The sequence below is a fragment of the Ailuropoda melanoleuca genome, chromosome 11, assembly GCF_002007445.2.
Source record: "Ailuropoda melanoleuca isolate Jingjing chromosome 11, ASM200744v2, whole genome shotgun sequence".
Taxonomy (NCBI): Eukaryota; Metazoa; Chordata; class Mammalia; order Carnivora; family Ursidae; genus Ailuropoda; species Ailuropoda melanoleuca.
Window position 1 is genome coordinate 23104295 of NC_048228.1, and position 26590 is coordinate 23130884.

At 37.4% G+C, this 26590-nt stretch overlaps 1 protein-coding gene across 4 annotated transcripts in view; it reads left to right on the top strand.

Annotated features, from left to right (window-relative positions):
- COL25A1 (collagen type XXV alpha 1 chain) overlaps positions 1–26590 on the top strand; it is a 450135-nt gene that overhangs the window by 395784 nt on the left and 27761 nt on the right. For all 4 annotated transcript variants that reach the window (XM_034671874.1, XM_034671873.1, XM_034671875.1 and 1 more), the window contains exons 20-30: positions 4198–4266; positions 5068–5112; positions 6628–6672; positions 7575–7652; positions 14686–14709; positions 15323–15367; positions 18648–18692; positions 21366–21446; positions 22328–22390; positions 23026–23076; positions 25371–25397. In XM_034671874.1, the coding sequence (XP_034527765.1) occupies positions 4198–4266; positions 5068–5112; positions 6628–6672; positions 7575–7652; positions 14686–14709; positions 15323–15367; positions 18648–18692; positions 21366–21446; positions 22328–22390; positions 23026–23076; positions 25371–25397 (573 nt within the window). The remainder of the gene's footprint in view (positions 1–4197; positions 4267–5067; positions 5113–6627; positions 6673–7574; positions 7653–14685; positions 14710–15322; positions 15368–18647; positions 18693–21365; positions 21447–22327; positions 22391–23025; positions 23077–25370; positions 25398–26590) is intronic.

The window sequence follows — 26590 nt, forward strand, 5'->3', positions numbered from 1 at the left end:
TTGCCTCCTGACCATATGAAAAAGTGGGGGGATTCTGATGAGAGATAGAACACATTAACTTCCGCTCCTTATCACCAATTTTAGGACATACTTGTAAATCAAACATTATTACTATTCCCCCCGCACACTCCCTAGATTTCAAAGGCAAGTACTGATGTCATATAGATTCCTAAGTGTCTAATCTCAAAAGGATCTTTCCTGAATAATGTCTGCAGAAAGAACCTGTAATGAAACCATGTCATGATCTTCCACTTGGCAACCCTAGAGAGGGCCCTAAAAGCAAAATCTATATGCCACCATATAAAAAATTACGTTGTGGTGGATGTAGTTGGACCCATAGTTCTCTTTTTATCTACTCAGTAAGACATAAAAAGGTACAGCTCTGAGGATGGAACTTTACTCATGACAGACTCATGAATTGAAGGGGCAAAATTAGATCAAACTATATTCTTTTATTCTTAAACTGTAGAACTCTTTGCCTCAATGTGTATTGCATTCACCAGAAATAAGCCAGGATGATTTCTAAGAGCTAGGGAAATATGTTCATGGTCTGTTTTGACAGACGGGTCCTCATTTCCGCTGATCAAGAGAAAATTACTCTAATCCTAGTAAATGGAAACTATGTGTGGCCTAAGGGGGACTGAAATTCAGTAGAATTTATGCAAAATTGCTGTTTTCTCAAGCAATTTCTTTTTCACATAATGAGCTGTCAGGCTTATTAACAAAATATGAGGAATGCCTCTTTTAGCCTGAACAGATTCACACAAGAAATGTGCTTTCTGGAATGAAGAGAGAGGAAGCAAGAGAATAATGAGGATTCCGTGTCCGTATGAGAACTGTTGTATTTATTCAGGTTTGCAGCCTCAGAGCCAGGTAAAGAAAGAAGCCAGCCTCAGAGATCAGCACAAAGAAATAGAAGACTTGGTCAATGTCAGAGAGAACCAGGGGTGAACTAGATCTTTAAACGTTTGTGGCATTTTGTTTGCTAAAAATGGGGAAGCGGAAGAAACACAGGTAGTAGGGAATGGAGTTCATTCCTAAATATCATTTCTTTAGTCCACTGATTTTCAGCTACCCTGCAGTTTCAGGGCGCCTGGCTGGCTCAGTCAGTAGAACATGAGACTCTGGACCTCGGGCTTGTGAATTTGAGCCCCGCGTTCAGCATAGAGATTACTTAAAAATAAAATCTTTAAACTACTCTGGAGTTGGAGCACCTGGGTGGCTCAGTCGGTTAAGTGTCTGCCTCTGGCTCAGGTCATGATCCCTGGGTCCTGGGAGGAGGCCCACATGAGCCCCACATCGGGCTCCCTGCTCAATGGGGAGTCTGTTTCTTCCTCTCCTCCCCGCTCGTGCTTTCTTGCTATCTCTGTTGTTATTTCTGTCTCTCAAATAAACAAATAAAATCTTTTTTAAAAATAAAAATAAATAAATAAATAAACTACTCTGGAGTTTCAAAAAAAAAAAATCCAGATGTAAATCCACCAAATCAACATTGATTTCTGTTCGTGAAGATCCCAGCCTGATTTTAATAGGTACTGCTCTGAATTCCCAAAAAAAGTAAAGAATGTACTGTACTTGTTTCGTATAGTCACAAGAAGAGATGTGGACAGGAAATTTGTTTTATTAACAATCTTTTAACAATTATATTAACAGTGTTAGCAATTTTCGGCTGAACTGCCTAACATGAATTTGGTATCATAATGGGAAAGTCATGTTTATTTAAAATTCTCTCTCAGCTGAACAGTGGCCTTTTTCCAGTTGTGTAGGCAAGTCTGGATTTGTGCCACTAAATTCAGATTAAAAAAAGAATAAACTAATCCTGCGTATTTTATCCCCAACACAGTGAAGAGAGATGGTAAGGAAGGAAGATGTATAATGTTGTCTAAAAATCTGTTTTTACGTACTGCTGTATCCTCAGCATCTGTATCAAGTGTCTGAGAGGAACTTATATCAGTCTAAAGAAATAGGGTTTTATTATGAGTAATTCAGAATACTTTGAATAAAATGTTTATTCATTAATTCAGCGCATTTTTTTTGCCAGATGTTTTTCTAATATTTGAGAATGAAGAGTAAATGCAACAAAAAAGTCTCTACTCTCCTGAAGCTTCCATTCCAGTATGTGTGACACAGAAGTGGAAGGAGAGACAGAAGGAAACACGTAAATAGTATAATTCCATAGGATGGCAAGCAGCTAATTAGGGGCGTTGTGACAAAAGTGATTCTGGGTAAAGATATATAGGCCCCACTCCTGTGGTATGCTATAGATCAAAGATTTTCTCAGGCTTTTGCTTTTCTTTAAAATAACCTTATAATTACTCTTTTAGAATAATTCTGTAAAATATTAAAAGAAAGACCCAAAATGGTACATTTTTTAAAAATTAAAATTCCATATACCAACAGAGGCCTTTCCATCTCTAATCCCTGGAAAATCCCTTCTGGAAGATCTCCTCCATCTCTTCCGTCCAGACAGGTCTTTGCCTTTCTTCCATTTTCACAGTCTTTTCAGTTCATGCTGAACAACCTGCTGAGTCTTCTTTAATCCTTGCCCTCATCTATCCCACCTCCCCCGCAAAACCCCCCAGGCTTCCCAGAATGGGCATGATACAGATAACGATCTTGGGATTCAGAACCCAAAATCACCCAGGACGGATCTCCTTTCCATGATGAATCAGTTCCTTCAGTGAGGACAGTGACTTTCTCACCCATAAACAAACCATCACCAATTATGTCTGAATTCCAAACCCGTTTGATTATTGCAATTCTACCCATCATGCAGGAAGCCGACGCTCTCCATTCTGTGTTCAGGAATGGAAAATGACACAGTCTTCCTGGAGAGTCATGTGGCAAGCTTTTCCAATGTTTGTACTTTTTGACCCAGTAATTCCCCAACTAGGAATTTATCCTAAGAAAACGACCGGGGCACCTGGGTGGCTCACTGGGTTAAGTGTCTGCCTTCGGCTCAGGTCATGATCCCAGGGTCCTGGGATCAAAGCCCGCATCAGGCTTTCTGCTCAGAGGGGACTCTGCTTCTTCCTCTCCTCCTGCCTGCCTCTCTGCCTACTTGTGATCTCTCTCTATCTCTGTGTCAAATAAATAAAATCTTAAAAAAAAAAAAGAAAAGAAAATGACCAGATTTGTACAAAAGATATACATATAGAAATATTTATGCAAAAGTTGAAGATTGAGCACAATCAGTTTAACATAACAGCTCTCCCACTTTAAAAGCTTTGTGATTTTGGCCAAATTACTTAACCGCTCTGAGCTTCATTCAGTCTCCTCATCCGTAGACTCTGGGAACCAACGCCTTTCTCCTTTGTCCCAAGGATTAAGTAAGATAATGCATGTGAAGTGTTTTAGGCAGCTGCTGGACTCATCAACAGCACAGTCATAAATAACTATAATTATAAAACACACCCTACCCATTCTTTAGGACATGACTCAGATCTCACCTCCAGGGAGCCACTCTGGACCATTCAAAACCCTATGGGATTTCCTCTTCTCTCACATCTTAGCCTTACATTACTCCTTAATTTGTAACTATTTTGTTCATGTGGCTCTTGTCTGTCCTTGAGAGCAGTGATCGTGTTCATACTTCATAGAGCTATGAATATAGTTCAAAGCTATAACACCTATGTATCTTGCACCATTCTGAGCACTTTGCCCCCCATAAATTGAGATCAGTACTATACTTTTCTTCACATTACAGAGAAAACTGAGGCTTTCAGAGCTTAACTAATTTGTCCCAAAGCACAGAACTGGTAAATAACAGAGCCAGGATTAACGCTCAGGATGTCGTCGGATTACAAAACCTGGCATTTAGACACTTTACCATGCTTCTCACTGGCAGGTCTTAAAAAGTGGCTACAAAATGAAAACTGTCCATGTCTGTCTTGAGATATAATGATGGCTCTTATCAATTCCCTTTAAAGGTTTTCCATTTACCAACATAGGTATCAGATAGGCATTACCAAACCGTTTCCTTGTGTATAAAATAGGAATGGTAATACAAACATCGAACAATTGCTTCGATTATTAAATGAGATAATCCATGTTGAGATTAATACAATGCAGGATAAATGGTGAATACATGGTAACTCTGTGCTTTCCTTGATTTTATGGAATTCACTTGTTAATCTACAGGGACCAGCCTGGGGGGAAGGAGGAATTGCCATTTACTTGTTTTGTATTTTGTGACAGGGTGAACGTGGGGAGGCAGGTCCTCCTGGAAGAGGTGAGCGAGGGGAGCCTGGAGCCCCTGGACCAAAGGTCAGTTATTCTTGCATTGGAAGATAGCTTTCTTTGGTTTGGAAATGTGTCCTACTTACTTTAGAACATGAAACTAAAATACAGTTCCTCAACGGGTATTAAAACAGCAAAAATCACAATTTATTGAAATGCACACTGTTTGGTTCTTTTCAAAAGGAATCTTACAATTTAACCTTTTCCAGTTTGTTCTGTCCAGTAAACAAATTTAATAACACTTCCCAATGTAAGGGGGGAGGTCAGTCATATTAACATGTTATCACTCGGTGTGCATTAAAACTTACTGAGAAAAATGTTGATACGCGCTGTGTTAGTTTCTGTGCTAACTTGAAGGTGTGGAACACCCTGGAAATATCAGAGCTAAGGATTTATTTCACTGTTCAGTCTTTATTCCTCCAAACTTCCTGCAAACTAATATGGTAACACTTTATTCTAATAACCTAATAACCATCCTAGAGACACAGGAAATGGTTTAGTCTTTGATGAAAAAGAAGTTTATGCCAACACTGTTGAGACTACTGAGGATTAGTCACAGAACTCTTCCTATCCACGGACGGGGGGGCAGTCTTCAGAATTATAATGGAATGAAGGTGGTGGTGAGACCAGAGAATGAGCTAGTGATATGGTGATAACTACTTATGCTTTGTGTTATGATAGCCAAACTTACTTAGAGCCATGTATTGAGACAGTTATAATAAAGTGTTTCCATTCTTCTTCGTTATTCTGAGTCACTGCTAATTTCTTTTTTCTGTTCTTATCTCCCCTGTCATTTCTCTTTTCCATCTTCATATTCTCCTACAATAGGGGAAACAAGGTGAATCAGGAACTAGAGGCCCAAAGGGGTCAAAGGTCAGTAACCAAGTAACGATTTTAATGTCACATGAGGCCTTCAAGAGCTGTGTCTTTTGCCTCTTCCACAGAGAATCATGTTTTAAACTCTCACACACTGGGATCGAATTATTTGCATCCCTGTGATACTATCTCAAAACAATTGGTTTGTTTCATCTTGTTTGTTTTTGTGTGTTATTGTGCTTCAGACTGTTCTTTAAGAGAAGTTGTGTTTCTTATTTCATAAGAATAGCTTCTTTGGGGGACAAAAGACTTTAATTTACAATATGTGGAGTATAATCTTATTTATTTCCTGGTTTTCTTTGTGATAAGTGTTCAAATTATACTTTGCTTTTAAGTTTGTTGACTCTCTCCATGGCATTAAAATTTCACCACCAATTGAAATTCTTTCCTTTATCATGCTCTTTGCCATAATCTATATGCTATTAGCAGAATCATGTTATTTAAGATGTTATCAGCTAATAACATGAAAACATGGATAACAAATGAGGAAAACAGAGAGCAGAAATTATTAATTCTCTATTCATAGCAAATTTAATTATTATCATCAATGTTATTAATGTAATGTGGATAGAAAAAAATTAAAATCCTTTTTCCTGCTTACTTTCATTGGTCCACATCCATTTTATGAAATATGTAGAAAGGCATATTAAAATGCTTTGAATTCCACCTTGGAAAAGGTCACTACAAATTTAAGGCTGTCTTAAGGAGCTTTCAAATCTGCACAGGTTCAAATCTCTTCTCCAAAGTTTCTCTTTAGACTTATGAGAATTTTGCGTGTTCTTGGAGTGGTGCCCATGTGGTTTGATGCTTGGATTACTCCTGGTTTCTCTCCAGGTTGGGTAATAACACCATGAATAGAATTTTAGAGATTTTTCATATTGCATTTGAAAAACAAAGCTGGCTTTGCCCTACCCCTGACCTTCCACCCTGCCAACCTGCTCTAGCTAGCTGCTGTCCACTTCAGCACCTTCTGAGCGTTAAAAGGCCTTATAGTCTTTTCCTTACATCTTCATCATCATCAAAGAGAGGCCTCGCCGGTTACCTTTCCCTTCTAACCCTCCCTGGACTGAGCTCTCCATTCCTTCTCTGTCCAGATTATCTACACACCTTTTTTTTTTCCTCAGAAAACAGACAACCCAGTTGGTTAGCTCTTTTTCCCTTTGCCCCAAATCTCGTCATATGAAAACAAGAACATGGCTCAATCTGAGAGGTGAAAGCTTACTTTGGGCACCATAGAAACCACGTGCTTTGCTTTTGAAAATCTCTAGTAATAGAGTTTCCGTATATATTGTTGTTCCAAGATCCTCTGTCACCTACAAGGGGAATTTACGGTGCGTCTTAAAGAATTATTTACTATGCCAGTGGTTACCGTTCTTCTAGTTGTTATTTCCACTTCAGAAATTCACGTCAAAGGTGCTGCTGCATGGAATTAAATACATCCTTAGATTTGAGATATTTCTGGACCGTTGGCCCCACTACTAATTCAGTTTTTTCTCTTTTCACTGGGGAAAGGGTGATCGTGGAGAGAAAGGGGACTCTGGAGCCCTGGGACCAAGGGTGAGTACATTTCTCATCTAAGCTTTTGGCCCTTACAAGCCCCGATCTGACCCATGTGTCCATGTGGCTTTTTACAAAGCACCTGGACTAATATTACCCAATAATAGCACTGAAGGTGGAATACTGATTATTTCTGCTGCTCCCCCGTTTTTTTCTTATTTGTTATTTTAGTCATCAGGAGCAATGAGCGTGTAGATCCTGACACCTAAAATAAGCTCCACAAGAAGGTCTAAAGAACTCTTTCTATCTACTTTCCCTCTGCTAACTGAGCAATAGCAAGCCCATGACCATCCAGCTAATAGAAGTTTCCATTTTTCAATTAAGCCAATTATAAAGAAAGCAATAGCCCGTATTTTCAAAGGCTTTTTTAAAGACAGAATTAGGACATAACAAATGGAAATTCAGTGGCAGAGCTAATGAGTAGGGTAGACATCTTATATCTATTCCCTATTTGGTTTCATTTTAATGGAATTCTGTTCCTATTGAGAAAGCCAAACATTTCCTACAGAACAGTATTCTATCTTCTTAAAGAATAAGGAAACAATCGATGAGATGTAGAATAGAGATTATTAAAGATTGCTTTGATAAATATTGTCTCAAGCATAACCAGATTAGCCTACATTTTTTAGTTTTCAGAACACAGTTTCAGAGATTGAATCATCTCTTTTTTTTTTGAAAATCAGATTTTGTGTCTTTAATCTACCATCCATAGGAAGTTAAAAGCGTTTGTCTCCTTTGCAATAAGGACAAAATTTGAACATAATTACTCTGAAGTGCCGTTGAGCCATACAGCGGAATGGATGGTCACAGAGAGCTACATGTTGCTACTTTGTTTTTGCCACAGTCAGTTGTACAGCCTAGCTTAACTTCCATGATTTTCCCTCTGTTGGCTTTCTTCACAGGGTCCACCTGGTCAAAAGGGAGATCAGGGAGCCACTGAGATCATAGACTACAATGGCAACCTCCACGAAGCCTTGCAGGCAAGAGACTGCCCCCTCCCCTGACACAGTGACACTAATGAACACCCATGTAATATGTGTAAATATCAGCTTCCACACCCCCCACCCCAGGATCCCTGAGGGCTTCACTGCTCAGAGTACATCTTCCTCCTGTGCCCATCCCCTTCTCCATACCCCCAGTGTATCCTCTTTATTTCTTAGCATTTTTCAATCTTTCCTTTTCTTTCCCTTCTGCCTTCAGATATGCATTAGTGTTATTTGATTTAAACCTTGTGCTCATTTTTCCAGTCTTTGTCTCCTTCCTCCAAAAGCAAGTCTAGCAAAGCAATTAAGAGCTCATGGCTCTACAGTCAGAGCTGCCTGGGTGCAAATATCTTGCTTACTAAGTGCATGACTGAGGGCAAGTTATTTAACTTCTCTGTGCTTTAGCGTCCTCATCTGTAAAATGAGGATAGTAATAGTACCTGTGGCAAGAGTTGTTATAAGAAATAAATAGCTAAATACATATTATACACTTAGAGAAGTACCTGGCACATACCAAGTCCTCTAAAGGTATTTCTTATTACTGTTACCATTCATAATATAATGTATTACCATAGAGAAATACCTACAGAGTAAAAATCCATAGACCATGTGGCTTGTCTCCATCACCTTTGCTTCCTATTCATCCTTTTCATGCTTGGATTCCTCCATTCTAGCCTATATCAACATTGTGTTGAAACTTCTCTTATAAAGGCCATCAGTGACCTCTAGGTCAAGCCCATTGTACTCCTCACGCTTGATTTTCTGTGACATTTCTACTAAACCACCTTCCTTTTGAAATTTTTTCTGTCTGGTTTTTCTAATCCTCTACTCTCATTTCTTCTAGATTTCTTCTTTGATAGATCCATTCTATGTTAGTATTTCTGGTTTCTCTGTCATCCCCTAATTTTTGGTATCCTCAAGTCTCTGATCTTTTCTTGGTTCAGTCATTCCGTGTTCTTCTGTGTTGTGGCTTCCAAATCTTGCACCTCTAGGTCCGAGCTGCGAGTACCTCCAGCTGTCTAAGAATATTTCCACTAGGGATGCACCATTGCCTTATCAATTCCTACCAACACACACAATTATATTGGTCACTTTTCCCACCAATCAAATGATTCCCTTTTTTAACTAATCATTGTCTGTTAGCGATACTATAATTCTTTGACTTTCTTGGGATAGAAACTTTAGAGTCGTTTGCAACCATTCTTAGTCCTTCATTCTTTACATCTCACCACATGCTACTATTTCCTTTCTCGAAGTGTCTCCTACGGTTGTCTCGTGGTCTAAATTCCCAACTTGGTCCACATCCTACTTGTTTCAGGGCTAACCCTGCAACAGGCCCTTGACCGATTCTTCTAGCCCTAGTGCTTTCCTGCCCTTTCTAACCCATCCTGCATATCACTCTAAGACTAATTTTCCTAAACTATCACTTTTTCAATGGCTCTGATCTGTTCAGAAACCTCAGTGACCGCTTACCTCCTTTATCAAGCCTGACCTTCTTCATCTGACTGTCAAAGCTCTATAATCCTGCCTTTCCTGTATAGAATTTTCTATTTCTCTGCAACACACATTTTCCCCAAAAGTGGTCATATTTACCATATCCATAAAAGTCACCCTCTTTTGCCTGGTTTATCCCATTCTTCCCTTTCTCTCCTCCATCTAAGTCCCATCCAACAACATGCTGCTGCCTCCCAGATGATTCTTCCTTTCAATCCTTTCAAACATTAGCAGTCAGGGCCCAGTAGCTTAACCTTTAATTGTTCTCAAATCACAGAATTTATTTTAGTCCTGCCTCTTACCAGATTGTAAGTTTCTTGGTGACAGAAATATGTCTCATGCTTATTTTATATGCCCCAATATACCTGGCACAGGTCTGGGCATGTAAATATTGAACAAATAGTTACTGATTGATGAGTGAGTACACTTAGCATGTATGTACAATCCATTTCTTTCCTTGAAAGCCAAATTAGTATTAAATATTCGCCATTTTGTACTTGGTTGAATTATTTCCCCCATCTTTATGATTTCACCCCCAGTATCTAATATGGGAGATCTACATTTCTATGGGTCCTCTGCTACAACTACCATTTTTAACTAGTAAAGCATCTATTAAATAGTTTCTGCAGAATCTGCCTTCAGCTCAGCCTATTTTTCTTTTCTTTTTTTTTTTTTAAAGATTTTATTTATTGGGGCGCCTGGGTGGCTCAGTCGTTAAGCATCTGCCTTTGGCTCAGGGCGTGATCCCNAAAGATTTTATTTATTGGGGCGCCTGGGTGGCTCAGTCATTAAGCATCTGCCTTTGGCTCAGGGCGTGATCCCAGCATTCTGGGATTGAGCCCCACATCAGGCTCCTCCGCTAGGAGCCTGCTTCTTCCTCTCCCACTCCTGTTGCTTGTGTTCCCTCTCTCGCTGGCTGTCTCTATCTCTATGAAATGAATAAATAAAATCTTTAAAAAAAGAAAGATTTTATTTATTTATTTGAGAGAGAGATAGAGAGCACAAGGGCGGGGAGGGCGGGGAGGACGGGGAGCAGAAGGAGAAGGACAAGCAGAGTCCATGCCGAGCGCAGAGCCTGACACAGGGCTCCATCTCACCACCCTGACATCATGACCTGAGCCAAAATGAAGAGTCGGATGCTCAACCACCTGAGCCACCCAGGCGCCCCTCAGCCTATTTTTCTTTTCATTTCATTCTTTTTCTTCTGGTAAAATTCAAAAAGAAGCATGCTTACTGCTTGGAGGTACGTTGCTTGGTTAGTATGCTCGGTCAACAGCTTGAAATAATGCTCCTCGATGCAAGTAGTTTAGACATAAGCAGTAGCCTCTAGGCTGTTGTCAAGTTCTAGAACCAGATTTCTAAATTGTTCCTTTTTTCCCACAAATTGATAACTGCGCGTAGAGGGAAAGAGAATAAGGAGTTTTGATATACCTACCATACTTTCAAAGCTTTTACTTATAAAATATAGGGACATATTTTTTAACTTCATTTATTAGCAATGTTATAAATTTCCCTTCAACTTTTTTCAGAGACACTGTAACTCCTACTACCACTTTTTAAAGGCATACATTCTCTTAGCTTCCAAGAAATGCTCTGATATTATAGGCTATGGCCATTTCTGGAAAAATTGTGTCTTTTAAAGTATCCTTTGCATGAACAGAGCCAAGCATGAAGCAAGCTACTCTCAGCCTAAAACCCAAAATCTGTTTTGATCTCTCCTCTGCTATCAACTAGCTGAGTCACTTCCGGGAAATCACTTAGTGTATCTGTATGTCATTGATCTTATTTGTAAAGTAAAGATGTTTGGGGATAGATTTTTTCTAAGAGTCCATATAATATAGTATTATGCTTAGGGTCACTTTTTAGGAGCTCCTGAACCCTCTTGGCTGATATGCATAAAAGCAGTGTACTTTTTAAAAAATTGGCACCTAGGTCTTGATATGAAATGGTATGTGCGCTCAGTTTCTTCTTCTAGCTCGAGTTCTGTATGACAGTAAGCTAGTCAATATCCATCATAGCAACTAGTTCGTGTCTGTATCTCAACCTAAAGATTTATTGTTTTAATAGGGATGTTAGGGCAACTATGTGTTATGCTTGTAAATAGCTTATAGTTATTTTTTTAAAACTATTTTCCCCTAATATAGTACTCTACTGGAACAAGGGCCCCTAATAAAATTAATTAAGCCATTAGCCTGAGAAGAGGTAGTAGACATTTTTTCTTCTATTCTTAACCAGCAATGGATATTCACCATTTTGCCAATTTCTTTTTTTTTTAATTTTATTTATTTATTTCAGAGAGGGAGAGAGTGAGCCCAAGCAGGGGAAGAGCAGAGGGAGAGGGAGAGAGACTCAAGCAGACTCCCCACTGAGAGTGGAGCCCTGACATGGGGTTCGATCTCACAACCCTGAGATCACGACCTGAGCCGAAATCAAGAGTCAGTCACTCAACAACCTGAGCCCGCCCAGGTGCCCCACAGATTTCATTTTATTATCACCTCCTCTAAAAATAAATCTGCCAAAAAAAATCTAAAATAATTAGGTTAATAGGTGTATATTACAATTATAAAAATATCACCTTTAGAAATACAAAATTTTACCATTGCCTCTATTGAAAATTATTTTTTACATAAATATCTGCCATAAGCCATTTATTTTGATATTTAAGTTTCCAAAATTAGCAGTAAAACCTCTCTATTTCCTAACTCAAGTTTTTAAAAATGTTCAATACCATCTAACTTAAACCTATTTTCTAGTGTAAATATGGGTAATTTTCAGCTCACATCTTTATGATAAACAAAAGTAAATAACCTTTTATTCTAAAGAGATTCACAAAAACATCTCATGGAATAAAACAGCTGGTGAGACTTTAATCTGTTTATAGTTGCTCCGGTTCATGCCTCCCATTTCACATCGTGCCTCATAGAGAACAACGTCTCTTTCTCCATCACTACCAGAAATTCTGGTTTTCCAATCATTTGTGGAGTTCAAGAGAGAACACTGCCGAGTCCACCCAGGTTTAACTTAGAGGAACCAGTTAGAAGAAATCCAGAGGGAGCCAACATCTTGAGGATGTGTCTGTATGTCTGCACATGGGCCCTTCAGGATGGTGGTAAAAACTATGTTGTTGAGAAGTTAAGCTTAGTTTGTCATTTGTTCTTTTATTATTAGCTAGATGAAACTCATCCTATGTAACTGTTAGGTCTCACAAAATATAGTTATTTAACAAGATGACATAAACTCCATCTGTTACATAGTTCAGTTACCATTAATAATATGCCTTTATTAGGCAACTCATTATAAAACATGTTGTTATCCCTACATTTTAAAAAGACAAACTAGTTTTGTGTCCAGGTGGAAAATGAATTCAAATATGGTACATTTGGAAAACCTCAGAGAGTTCAAATTGTAAAGTCCCTTCCCTTTCTAAGGTTTTATGATTCTGCTTTGTAGTTAAAAATATAATATATAATTGGAAGGCAGTGATAAAGAAATTATTTCTACTCTATAATATTCTAATGGCCTGTTTTAAAATGACTCACCTACTTATAGGAGCAAAGAAGTAGCTTTCTCATAACCGTAAATCTGACTCCTGCTCCAGGTGAATCCCTTAAGAATAAAGTAAGTGGTGCCTTATGTTACAAAAATATGATAGTATAAAAACCTGGGCCTTGATTTTTTTTTAAAATTTGCCCCCAGTTTGTGACCACTTTTCCTTTTGTCTTAGAAGCACTGGTGCTATTTTTTTTTTCCCCTACTGTGTTTTCCATGAAACTGTAGCGACCATGACTGATTTTATCATGGAATACAAACTTTAACCATTTGTACGCATGCATAAATATATTGTTTTCTAAGGAATGATGATGCCACATCACTAGACACCCAAGTGTTTGAAGCAAGATCAGCAATACTAAGATTGTTTTTTACAACAACAACAATAAACAAGAGCAGCAACCTGAATCAGAAATTGGAATGGAGGAGTGGAAAACAAAAGGGAGGTCTTAAGCCAATATTCACAAGTTTACATGCCACTGGAGAATGTTTTCCTGTGACCAGGCTTGCTGATGAAAAATGTGATCCCTCTATGACCACATCAGGTGGTTATGGGCCCTACAGAACTTTTAGCACAAGTGGCGCCTGAGTGGCTCAGTTGGTTGAACGACCAACTCTTTTTTTTTTTTTAATTTTATTTATTTATTTGACAGAGAGAGAGCATGAGAGAGAAAAGCAGAGGGAACAGCAGAGGGAAGCAGGCTCTCCACTAAGCAAAGAGCCCAATGCAGGGTTTGATCCAAGGACCCTGGGAGTCTTCGGCTCAGGTCAAAGACAGATGCTTAACCAGCTGAGCCACCCAGGCACCTGGAATGACCAACTCTTGATTTCAGCTCAGGTCATGATCTCAGGGAGGTGAGATCGAGACCCACCTGGGGCTCCAAGCTGGGTGTGGAACCTGCTTGAAATTCTTTCTCTCCCTCTGCCCTTCCTTACTCCCCACCCCTCTGGTTGTGCGTGTTCTCCCTCTCTCTCACACACACACACAAAAAGAACTTTTAGCGTGAGACTTAGACTAGAAAACATTAATGCAGAAATAATTCATGGATTAAGGATGAAATGTGGTGGAGATTCATACTTTGACAGAATAAATTTTGTTACCGTACTCTAGTACTTTACACTAAGAAACTGGATGAATTCCATGTCAACTCCTATCTGTATCCATAGCACCCAAAAAAGCTAATTATGATGCAACAAATAAGCCAAAGTCTAAAAAAGAAAAAAAAATATTACTTACACGTACAATTGAATATTTCCGTTTTCTCTATTTTAAGCGCTCTAGAATGGAACTCTTGTGAGTAACAGTTTCTCAGTTCACAGTCATGCCAACAAAGCTCTATGGTACACCATTCTACTACACAAATTTTTTAATCAGGTGAATTAAAATTTTGACATTTTCTTTTTTCTTTACATATGGATTTTTTTAAGGAAAAATCTAAAAATAGTTTAAGAAACAATCTATCAGGTGATGAATGGCATTCTTACCCTTGCTCCCCCCAAAATCTTTTTTTTTTTTAAAGATTTTATTTATTTATTTGACAGAGATAGAGACAGCCAGCCAGAGAGGGAACACAAGCTGCTCCCCCCAAAATCTTTTTTTTTTTTTAAAGATTTTATTTATTTATTTGACAGAGATAGAGACAGCCAGCCAGAGAGGGAACACAAGCAGGGGGAGTGGGAGAGGAAGAGGCAGGCTCACAGCAGAGGAGCCTGATGTGGGGCTCGATCCCATAACGCCGGGATCACGCCCTGAGCCGAAGGCAGAAGCTTAACCGCTGTGCCACCCAGGCGCCCCCCCCAAAATCTTTATAACTATACTATATTCATTTAAAGATAGGATAATATGTTTTCAGTGTCTTGTCAGTCCCTTATAAGACATGAGGCTTGCCAGAACATTGTTCAAAAAATTGTTTATTTCAGAAATGTTTATTGTACTTTAGCATACAAAATAGGTAACGCTGTCTTTGTCAATACATTTTCCCAACAGAGGATTACCACCTTAACTGTCACGGTAACTCCTATTGCATGATTTCTGTGGTCTGTGACTTCATGTTTGGTGTTGATGCATGCAGTCATAATGGTACTAATGTAGCACTTGTCTTTGTCTGATATTTGGTTTTATGCTTCCTTATATTAATAACCTTTACAACATTTGCCCCAATTAAATCATTTGTTTGCTTAGTGAAAAAGACCAAAAAAAAGTTATTGTTAAGTTTCTCAAAGTCTTTGGCCTTGTAATGGTATAGCTTTTTAGCTTAGTATTTGGGAAATCGAATCCTTTGTGTCATGGGGGAGGCCAGGTGTCTAGAAACACGCGTAATATTAGTAAGCTAACTCTTCCCAAGGAGATGAATGTGGGACACAGCAGCAGTTTTGCCTTATCTTATAGAATCAACTCAAAAGCATCTTCAGTGTTACTTTACCTAAATGTATTGATATTTTTGCATAAAAGTAGGTCATTTTTTGTAATTCCATGGCTGGTGAAATTCGTCCTCATTGCAAATTAATACTGGGGGTTGTTTGATTATGACAGGAATAAGGGAAGTAGTGTACTTTTCATTTACAGCATAAATTGTAATACATATACTTACTACTTTTTAAAACTTTGTCTTTTCTTGATTTAGGGCCCCCCTGGACCACCTGGACCTCAAGGACTACAAGGGCCAAAGGTTATTCTTTATCTTACTTGTTTCCATTACCACGTATGGTACAGAAAATCCCACCTTAAATAGATGTATCTTTGAAAAATCATTCTTACAAACTGCTGGAAAGCTGAGATCAGCAGTATTGCTTAAGAGAGCTAAGAATAGACATGGAAGTCTGGGCTGAAGGAAGCGGGATTGGGGAAAAAAGGAAAATTAGTAAAGAAGGGAGAGAAATGAGAATAGCATTAAATTTAGAGGGAGGACCCTGAGAAAAACAGAGTATTACACAAGAGAAAAACAAGTTTTACAGAAATCATAAAGGTAAAAGAACCACTAAATGGAGTGTATGAAAAAAGGAAAATATTTCTATAGAGGAGGATTGAAGAAAAATTTAATCTAACACTAAAAAAGATTTTTCCCTTCAATTCATTTGTAATAAAAAGAACGAGAGAAGCTTGAGCATGATGTATTCACAGATGACAATTTGAGGAATCATTTTTGAGTTATTTTTTATAACAAATCCTATTATATTGATTCAGACATTCTGCCATGTAAATCTTACCTAATGAAGCATACCACCTATGGATGGCAGAAACTTGGAATTACTTGATTATATCTCAAATTTATTAGTGGTGTTAACTTTTTCCCTCAAAACTTAGTTGTTTAACCACATTTGAGCAATTAACACATGGCCAGTGTCTGTAGCTTTTCAGAACCGAGCTATGTTTGTTGAAATATGACTTTCATCATTGGAGTTCTGTAGGAGATTCAAGTGGTTTTGAAATCCATCTTTTGTTGGTGCCTTTTAAGGCAGTGTATTTGTTAAGTCTGTCATACACACACACACACACACACACACACACCAGCTTTTGTACCCTCCTTTTTCAAGATACTTAAAAACAGAAAGCTAGCACATAGAAAGTAATTTTTCTGTTATAAAAAAAGGAGTATAGAGTAAAATATTGCTGAGGTCCTTACCCATATATTTAGAACATGGAGCCTAATTTCAAACAGATCTCATGTAAAACATTAATGTAAGATTTGGGATTTTTTAACTTTCTATTTCTCTATCCCATTCTGGTCCCTAAGAAATGTAACACAAAAATCCTCCAGCTTTTTGTTCCTGGTAAGCAAGTCAGCCTGGATCCCTACTCTCTAATATCTTGGTGAGCCGGATTAGACAACGAAGAAGGAAATCGGCAGCTCCTTCTTCATCTGTGTAGAGTCGACTAGGATCTAAGTTCTTCTCCTCCCTTGACTAAGTCTCCAGAACCAAAATCGGCCCCAGTGCTAAACATACCTCAAAAGCTTCTAGGGTTTTACCCTTCTTTAAAGTCCAAAGGATCTACAGAGTCCAAAGGGTACCCATCCCTTGTCCTAAGAGACAAAAAGAACCACCTAGCCGTGAAGGGTCTATGGAGTGTTAAAACCTATACCCCCTCCTTGTTTTATACTTCAATTGCTCTTCATTTTAATTCAGTTATTCAGTAAGTAATTTTTGAGCCTCTACTCTGTGATAAGGACTAAAATCTAACAGAGATACCTGGATATAGTAAGGGGTTTCAATAAGGAGCTTACAGTTTAGAACAGGAGATAGGCAAGTAAAGGCACAATTATTAATAAATAGAGTAAGTACTTTGATGAAGAGTACGTGCTCGGCATGTGCATATGGGAAGGCTGCTCTCAGTCTTGGGAATCAAGGATGACTTTGAGCTGAAACTGAGATAGGAGGAAGCTGGCCAAATGAATGTCATGACAAGTGGGCTGTAGGAAGGGATTGGTCAGACTCCCTTACCTCTCATCCCTGCCAGCCTGCCCACTAGGCTATCATTCTGCCGCACCCCCACAACACACAATGATCTCATAATTGAGCTCTTGGACTGACTGATATAGTCTTTAATGCTTTCCATGAACTCTCCTTGAGAAAGTTGGGATAATTGAGGTGAAAAGTGCCGACAACCAAGAATCAGCAAATGCATCCTGAGTCAAATATAGAACCCATTTGCACTGGGAACTCACAACCTCAGACTGAATGGGAACCTATTCAATTCGTGTTTCTCTTTCCTTTATCAAACCAGGATCAGTTGACTTCTTACACATCAAGTAACTCTTTACAAACTACATTTGATGAGTGAAAGATACATTCATAAGTCATGAGTTATGTTTTCTTTTAAACACTCATGGGTCACATTTTGAAAGTAAAAGCTTAGCAAAACAATCATTATAGGGCCCAGAGTGCTGACAATATTCAGACTGAATGAAACTAGGTCTTGGCCAGGTGCATCCAACCTCAGCAGACTTGTTTGTGGCAAAATAAACTTTGCTGTTACCACAAAGAGCGGGAAATCAGGAGTAAGGGCAGCTTTTTTTTTTTTTTTTTGCATTTGTTTGTCAGGCTTTCTTTAAACATTGGAAAGCTCAAATGTCATGCTGCGGCTGATAGCTCTTAAAGTTTTTACCAGGGAAAGGATCTCTACCAATTTCAATATAATGGGGTCTACAATCGTGATGCATTGACCTAAAATGGTATCTTACCTTTCAAAGAATTTGTGTGTTCAGTACCTTTCCAAATGAAAAGTGACTGGGCATTTGTTGTTTGAATAAATATCTAGCACATTGTTTACATTTGTTTTTAATGGTACATCTTCAGTTAAGAAAAAATCAATGGATTTTGGCTTTGTCAAGGTTTCTAATAAATCATACAAATAGTAACCTTTAATTCATTTCCAGCATAGTCTAGGTAACTGAGTCAATCCAAAAGTAATTTTGTGTGGATTAAGATATTATCTGATTGATTCTATCTGGAAATAGGACATTCACAATCATGAAATTGTATCCATTGTTCAGATGGTATCAGTTAAAATATTGTAAACTTATAGGGCTTTGCATTCTGTTCTTAAGTCAACTGTTGTGTTTTTGCTTTTTTTTCTCAAGTTGGAAAATGAAGAGAAATCATATAGATTTTTTAAGGAGAAAAAATTAACTAAGGCATGTAGGTTGTTGTTCTAGAATATGGTCAGCCACCAAATGATCTCTATCAGTTTTCTTTCACCATTTTTTCCTTTAGCCTACATCTCACTTGAGGCAAAAAATAAAAACATTGGATCTTAGCTACATATAAGTATTGTTATATATAATCTTTAAGTAAATGTTATTTCACTTAGTTTTGATATGTGTATGATGTAACGAACTGTTCTTGGGTTATGATGCATTTGCTGAAAATCAAATTGTGCTGTCACCAGCTAACATGACTTTTATTTAGCAATGATAAATGGAGGCAAGCCATCACTTTTTATCTTAACAGGGAGAGCCAGGATCTCCAGGAATCCCAGGAGTTGATGGAGAGCAGGTAATTTTCAAAGATATATACTGTCATTTATAGCATCATAATTGATCACTGCTTTTATTATAGATTTGGAGCCAGAAAGACATGAGTGTTGATATATGATAGCCTCTCTCTTTTCATACCATCTGTTGTAGAGATTACATTAACTTTAAAAAGCAATTGGTTTTACATTAGACATTAGTTTTCTTTGCAGAAACGTACAAGCAAGATGACATTTTAGTTTTATCTTAATACTCCTTATCAATCTACCAGTGACACTTCAGTAAATTTTTAGTAGACTTATAAGATCATTACCAATTTAGTAAGAATAGGCTAATTTTTGTCAGTGAATACAAATCATTCAAGATTAAAATCAGTTGATCAAAGCTTCCACAAAATTAGATATTGCTTATATATGTTATTTTGACGATATTTTTTGTCTACGGCCATACCACCCTGAATGTGCCCGATCTCGTCTGTCAATATTTTTTTCCACAATAAAGATTACACCTAAATTTCAAGATCATTAGAAAAAACAGAAACAAGTGGGGCATTTGTACCTTCACAGAATATGGTGGTAGTCCAAGGGTTTCCCTTAAAACAGAGGTTGGCAAACTTTTTCTATAAAGGACCAGATAGTAAATGTTTTAGGCTTTGCAGGTCACACAAAGTCTTTGTCACATTTGTTTTTTATCTGAACACCCCTTAAAATTTTTTTCAAAGATTCAGCCTGTGCAAAAATAATCCATAGACTGGAACTGGCCTAGAAGCTGTGGTTTACCTCTGGCCAAAAAGAATCTGGCTAGAAGAATGTGGACACTATGGGGAATTCAGAGTCAAATCACAATGGTTAGCTTCAAGATACTTTATGTTTTCTGGGCTTCCACTGTTTATTCAAGAAATGGCTAAAATCAAGACTATCTTAAGAAATCAAAAGGACTCTTTATACAGCTGGCAAAGTATGCTCGTCAGGAACAGTATTAGATAAGAAATTAAGAGAACAACTAATGAAGCATCGAGCTTTACATCGGAAACCAGGGATGTACTGTATGGTGACTAACATAATATAATAAAAAAAATTTAAAAAAAAAAACCAGAAAAAAATAAATAAATAAATCAGCCCATCCGTACTACATATAATTGTTTTATAAATAAAAAAAAGAAATTAAGAGAAGTTATTTTAATATCAGAATTGTATAGTGAAATCCTCTAATGTCACATTAAATAAATGTGATAATTTAAAAAGTAAGAGACTTTAGATGATTTGCTATTATTAATCAGAAATCACATTAGAATTTAAAAATCTGGTTGTATTGGGACACCTGAGTGGCACAGTTGTTCAAATGTCTGACTCTTGGTTTCAGCTCAGGTCATGATCTCAGGGTCCTAAGATAGACCCCCACATTGGGCTCTGCACTCAGCTTGGAGTCTGCTTGGGATTCTCTCTCCCTCCTGCTCTACCCCTCTCATTCATGCTCTCTCTCTCTCTCAAAATAAATAAATAAATCTTAAGGAAAAAAAAAGCTAGTTGTATTACCTTTCCCAATGTTATTCATTAAAAATAATTAATTTGACATGCAAAATGACATACTACATGGTCCCTACATTTACAATAGATAGATATTTTTTCTATAGGCTTTACAAGGTCTTCTTCTGCTATTAAGTCCAATAGCAGAGACTGGCTACCTTGCTGCTTTCCATCACTAGATTCCTAAAACCAACCAGGGACTGATTAACCAGTAAGATCCATCTACCCATTCAGACACCTACCCAACCACCTAGTGAGTGATTCTGAACTAAGTGCTATAGGTGTAAGTAAAGAAGAGACGTGTTTCTGTCCTTAAGTAGTTTGTAGTATGGAAAAGATGAACAGGTTTGTGCAGCCAGGGGCCCCTGACTATCAGAACTATGATCATCCCTGCTCAAGAATGGGCCATCTGTCATACAATAGTGAAGCCCCTTGGATGAAAATGCTAAACAATATAAATTAACTTCAGTATTATTATTACAAAATTCAGATTTGTTAGCACTCAAAAAATACATGTATCTATTTCCTCACTGTAAAAGAGTAAAAATAACATCATGGATCACCTCATAGGGATGCTGTGAGAATAAAATAAGAACACTGTGGAACAGTTGAAGTATTTCTAAGCTTAATTGAGCACAGGTGCCTAACGACTAGACACCTAATGATTGGTGCCCACATTATTTATCTTTCTCTATATTGAACCGTTGAAACTGATGGTGACTGGAACTTCCACCTGCTTTTGAGAGGGGTAGGGGAGTATCATGGATAGAGACAGGAGAAATTTATTTGAACCTTTGTTGTTATGACATTAGCCCTGGTTCAAAATGTATATAGTACTACTGAGAATTCAGTCCCTTAAATTGTTGTCAGGAGCAGTGCTATTGAATTAGCTGACAGGCAAAAATACAGAATCAGGATAGATTATGTTAACACCTAAATTCATGATTTTCATACTTAAATGCCCTACATAGTAGAACTTAATGCCTTTCATTACATGAGGAAATAGTATTGATTCAATATAGAAGAGCTATAAGAAATAACTCTACCTAACAGCGAAAATCCGAATCATCTCAGCATAGAACCACCAACTGATCTGGAATTCTGTTTGCCCTAGGATGTTACTATCAAGAGTGAGTATGATTTTTACATGCAAGCCATTTCATTTGTAGGGACTTAAAGGCTCAAAGGGAGACGTGGGGGACCCAGGTATGCCAGGTGAAAAAGGAGGAATCGGACTTCCTGGATTACCGGTACGTTTATATTTTTTTGAATGTGTTCATATTAAGATAAATTAAATAATCAGAAAAGAGTTATATGATTAGCTGAAGTCTCATCTAGTGGTTAATATTACATTAAAATGTAATATTTTTATTTTTAAATATTTGAGGTATTGTTGGTTAATTACTCCAACTGGGCCACTAAAACAAGTTTTAAAGCATCTAACCAAATGAATTATAAAATAAACCTTCATGATTTCCTGAATTATTTTCATCAGATGATAGCAAAATAAATATAGCTGATCACTTTATTTCGTACGCTCAAAATGGTGGTAACTGGTCATTTTTAAATAAACTATAATAATAAAAAATTAAACTAAAAATATAAAACAATTTAAAAACAAGTTACTCTTGAAAGTGCTCTCTTTGTGTGTTTGGAATGATGTTTTTGTGGTTTTACCCCATAATTTTTACCGAGAATTTAGAAGGGAAAATAGAAAAAAGTGTAGAAAACTTCACTGCCCTAGATCTATTTTAAAACAAGGAAGTGTATAAATAAATGTCAATGAAAACTAAATTTTTAAAGACTAACCTTTGCTATTTAAAGTGAGCACCACCATAAAAAATATAACATTTAAAATCTGATATATTTAACAACGTATAAGTTTAACCAATCAAGCCTAACCTAGTTTTTATTTACTTTATATATTATTCCACATATCATCCACAATCCCAGAGATTTGGAGAAGCTTGCTGTTTGAGACTAAAATGCAAGAGGATAAATCCTTCTTTTATATATCATGTGTATAATATTATATAAATTTCAAAAGAATGATGGGTCTGGGGAGAAAATTCAGTGTTTCTTACACTTTGGGAACAACTTTACCGGCTCAACTCTTACTGGTTATTTGTAGGGTGCCAATGGAATGAAAGGAGAAAAAGGAGACTCCGGATTGCCAGGTCCTCAGGGTCCTTCTGTAAGTCCATAGCAGCTGAATTCCCATGGTTCCTACGGAGCTCTGAAACAGGCCTATTATTTACCCTGTTTGACCTGTGCCAGATGGCTTATCAACAGTAGAAAGACCGTGAACCTCTTCGTTTGTCAAACTGTAGAGAAAATGTCTGTCGGCCTTGTACAATGAGAGACAAAGTGTATCAGAGGTCTTAGTTAAAAGCAGTTTTTTAGGGGACTCTCTAATCCTAAGGAGAAAATCAATGGTTTTCCCATAATGCTTTTGGGTAGAGCTTTGTGAATCCAGAACATACTTCTTTTTCCTCCAGAGCCCTCTTGCTACTCGGTGAAATAATTTGAGAGTTTAATAGTGGTTGTGGCATTATAGCATCTTTTGGTAATCAGTTGCTGTCTTTTCTTTTAATGTACTTTAAATTTATTCTGGCTTTTGTAAAACAACTGTATTTTTTTAAGTGTTTTGTTGTTGTTGTTGTTCTCATGAAAGAATTTCTAAACGTAAAGAATCAAATGCATCACTTCTTCTAGTATTCCTCCACTGCAGCTGTTAATGACCTTAGCAGAACCCCAGCGTAAGATTCAAGTCAAACTGCCTTATCTAAATGAAGTAACCAAATCCATGTTTATGTTTTGGACATACAGATCATAGGCCCACCAGGCCCACCAGGCCCCCATGGCCCACCAGGCCCCATGGTAAGCCTTTCTTCTCTACAAAATGTAATCATGTACTTACAAGCACACTACTAGAAAAAAAACATGAACACATCCCTCAAAACAGCCAGTTTGTATTTTGTGCTACTCTCCATGGAATGGACAGAAAATATGAGGTGTTTTGAGATATACTGACTTTGTAGTGTTGTCTTTCACTCCCCCAAACACATCTCTTGAAAAGAGATTGAGTAGTTTTGTGATAGGAGACTTAAAGATAGATTTAATAAGCTTTACTCCAACCTACAGTATGAACACCAAAAAATCAGCTTAACCAACCACTAAAGTTTAGGCCATTAGTAACATAACAAGATTAATAATTGTAGCCATTAATGAATGTGTCTGACCAACTTTGGTTGAAATTCTTTAATGAGATGTTTAATAGGAACATTTCTAAAATGATATGGTAAAAATTGAAGCTCACTTCCACAGATGACATATATTGTTACTTCTTTTTCTTTTCATCTTTATGGTACTCTGGTGGATCCAGTGTTTACTACAAGTATCCCTCAGTGACCAATAGAGTCAATGGCCATGCCCTCATAGAACTCATGTCTGGTGCTGAAGGCAGCCATTAAACCAGTGTAATTCTTATAGTGTCCACCTAACAGCATGAGTGTTAAGGTTAGAACGTAGAAGGCAGAGTGCTTCAAATGCCTTTGACTGGACAGGACTTGGACAAGTTAGGCAGCCTCTAAGGTCACATTCATCTCTAAAGTGTCTCAATAAACCTCATGTCTTCAATCATACAGATTAAATAAACCATGGGTCAATTTCCTCCTATTGTGCTCTAAGAAAGAGTGTCACTTACATGATCTAAGCCATAAAGCATAGCCGTAGACCCAATCATCTATTTCTTACTAACTGCCATTTCTATTTAATACCACACAACAGTTATAATTAACCCTATTTTCTTAAAACTAAACAGTTCATTAAGAACTAAGCAAATGGCAGGGCGCCTGGGTGGCACAGCGGTTAACCATCTGCCTTCGGCTCAGGGCATGATCCCGGCATTCTGGGATTGAGCCCCACATCAGGCTCCTCTGCTATGAGCCTGCTTCTTCCTCTCCCACTCCCCCTGCTTGTGTTCCCTCTCTCGCTGGCTGTCTCTATCTCCGTTGAATAAATAAATAAAATCTTTAAAAAAAAAAAAGAATTAAGCAAATGGCATACTTTGGGCTTTTTTTATACTCCCTCCACTTTAAGTAAGAAAATTAAATTTTAAAATGCTATATTCTGTTCATATAAAATTAATTAGTTTAAAGGGATTTTACACCATTACTAAAATAAGACTACTTGATAAATTAACAGCCATTTCCTGAAAATGCTTATCCACCACTTACCTAAAGGGAAAATATTATTCCAATGTAGACATATGTAACAAATATCTGCATATTGCTTGATAAAAAAACTTTTTCGTACTGTTGTATGATTTCGCTGTTGGGTATTTAAATACTCCTCTCTCCAAAAAGTTCATTTAAATCACTTGAAAAGTTTAAAGCAATCCACAGTAAGCTTTAGGAAATTTAGGTTGGAAATTAGTCTCTATAGTTAGATTTTCCACAAAATACAGGGGAAAAGCCCTGATTCATGTATGCGTTATAACTTCTTTCCATTGGTGAACAACTGTTGTGAGAGCCTTGAAGAATTCATCTTTGTAAGAACGAATGCATTCTAACTAATAATGCTTAGTGCTCCTGTATTAGAATCTTTCCTTAGTCTTAAATTAATTAGTTAAATTAATTAAATTGCAACAGCGTTCCAAACTTGACTGTCATCTCCTCATTCCTTCTTCCTTTAGATTCCTCTTGGGTCTAGAGGACTCAATAATGCAAAAGGTTTCCTAGTCACTGGTACTTAAAGTCTGGAACTTTTCTTTGACAAATTTCTGTATTTTAAGACCTACGTCTATTCCATATAAACTAATAACGTGTTTCACCTTTTCCACCTACATTTTATTAAAATGTAGATTTGAGAAATAGGAGTAGTGTGGTTTCTTTAAAAGAATTTTTTTTTTCCATATATCCCTGGCAGATTTCTCCCTCCCTCTCACAGCTATTTAGCAGAAAGAACTGCCGTTAATGAATTTCCAATTACAGAATAATCCGAGAGCTAAAAGTAACTTTCACTAGGTGTTAGCATTCACTGGTCTGCCTCTAGCTATAGCTCAAACAGGAGGACTTTTGTTTTATATCTCTCTGGTTACTCTATACAATAATCACTTCTGCTAGGAAATAGTGAATCAATTCTTAATTAAAATCTGTGTTTTTCATTTTCAGGGACCCCATGGACTTCCTGGACCAAAGGTAATCCAAAAAATCCCTTGATTATTTGATTTCTGTTTCCCTGTTAATCATGGAGAAGCATGACGGAAGCATGTCTGTCCTGTCTTATTTATCTGTCAAGTAATGTTGATAATCTTTAAGCCTTTAAGTATCCAGATGTTTAAATCTCACAACACAGAATGACTTACAACAAATTTAAGTGATATCACCTGGAGATGAATTATTCCTCATTTTGCTTTTTCCATGACACTATGTAAGTTTCTTAAGTTACTAATCATAATACACTCAAAATAACCATTTAGAAGTAAATCGGATGAGATTCTCAGACTAGTCCAGATGCTCTTTCTTATTATGTATTGTTGGTTGCAGATTCAGATGTTATTGATACTCCTTGTTTATCATATAAATGCTTTGACTATCCGACATCTTAATTTTGTACTCCCCCAGAGATCACTGGTCTAGAATGCGGTGGAGTGGATCAGGTGTGCTCTAGTGAAGAGAAGATTACATCACTTACATGTATTTTATACTCTGGATTAACAAGAGAACAATAGAGAATACCTCTCCTTGTCAGAATTAGTGCAGTTTATGTTGTAAGGATGGTTTGCACCTGTTCTTTGCTTTTGTGTAGACCAAGAAGACATTTTGGAAGATTAAAATGAGCCCTGAAAGAAAGGTTCCTTCTTCTAGAGAGCATATGTAGTGAATTCCTATGTTCTAATCTCAGCTTTGCTACTGACAGGCTGTGTCACCTTGGGCAGACTATTTACCTGCTCTGATCCTTCGCTTACTCAACTAGGCAGCTTACCTCCTAGTGTTGTGATAATTTAATGAGGTACATTTATAAGATACTTAAGCAAAATATCTGGTGCAGTTGTCGATAAAACACCCAATAAATGTCAGTTATTAGTATCTTGTGATTTGTTGCTTTGTTCTGAATTTAAGAATTCAGGGGGAAAATGCATGAGAGAAGGTTAAAGCACTCTTGAAAGCTCCTCGGTAGTGAGTTGGTACGTTTAAATGGTGAGGGGTAGGGGAACACATAAATGCAAGAGCTGGAAATCAGAAAGCTTAGATTCAGTCCACCCTCTCCTCTAGGGGCTCCCACTGGCCCACCCAGCTTTAGGAGTATAGAAGTATTGGTCTGAATCCAGAACCCTAAGTTTCATTTCTGGGGTCAGGCAGGTGACTCCCTTAAGAATAGGAAGAGTTCA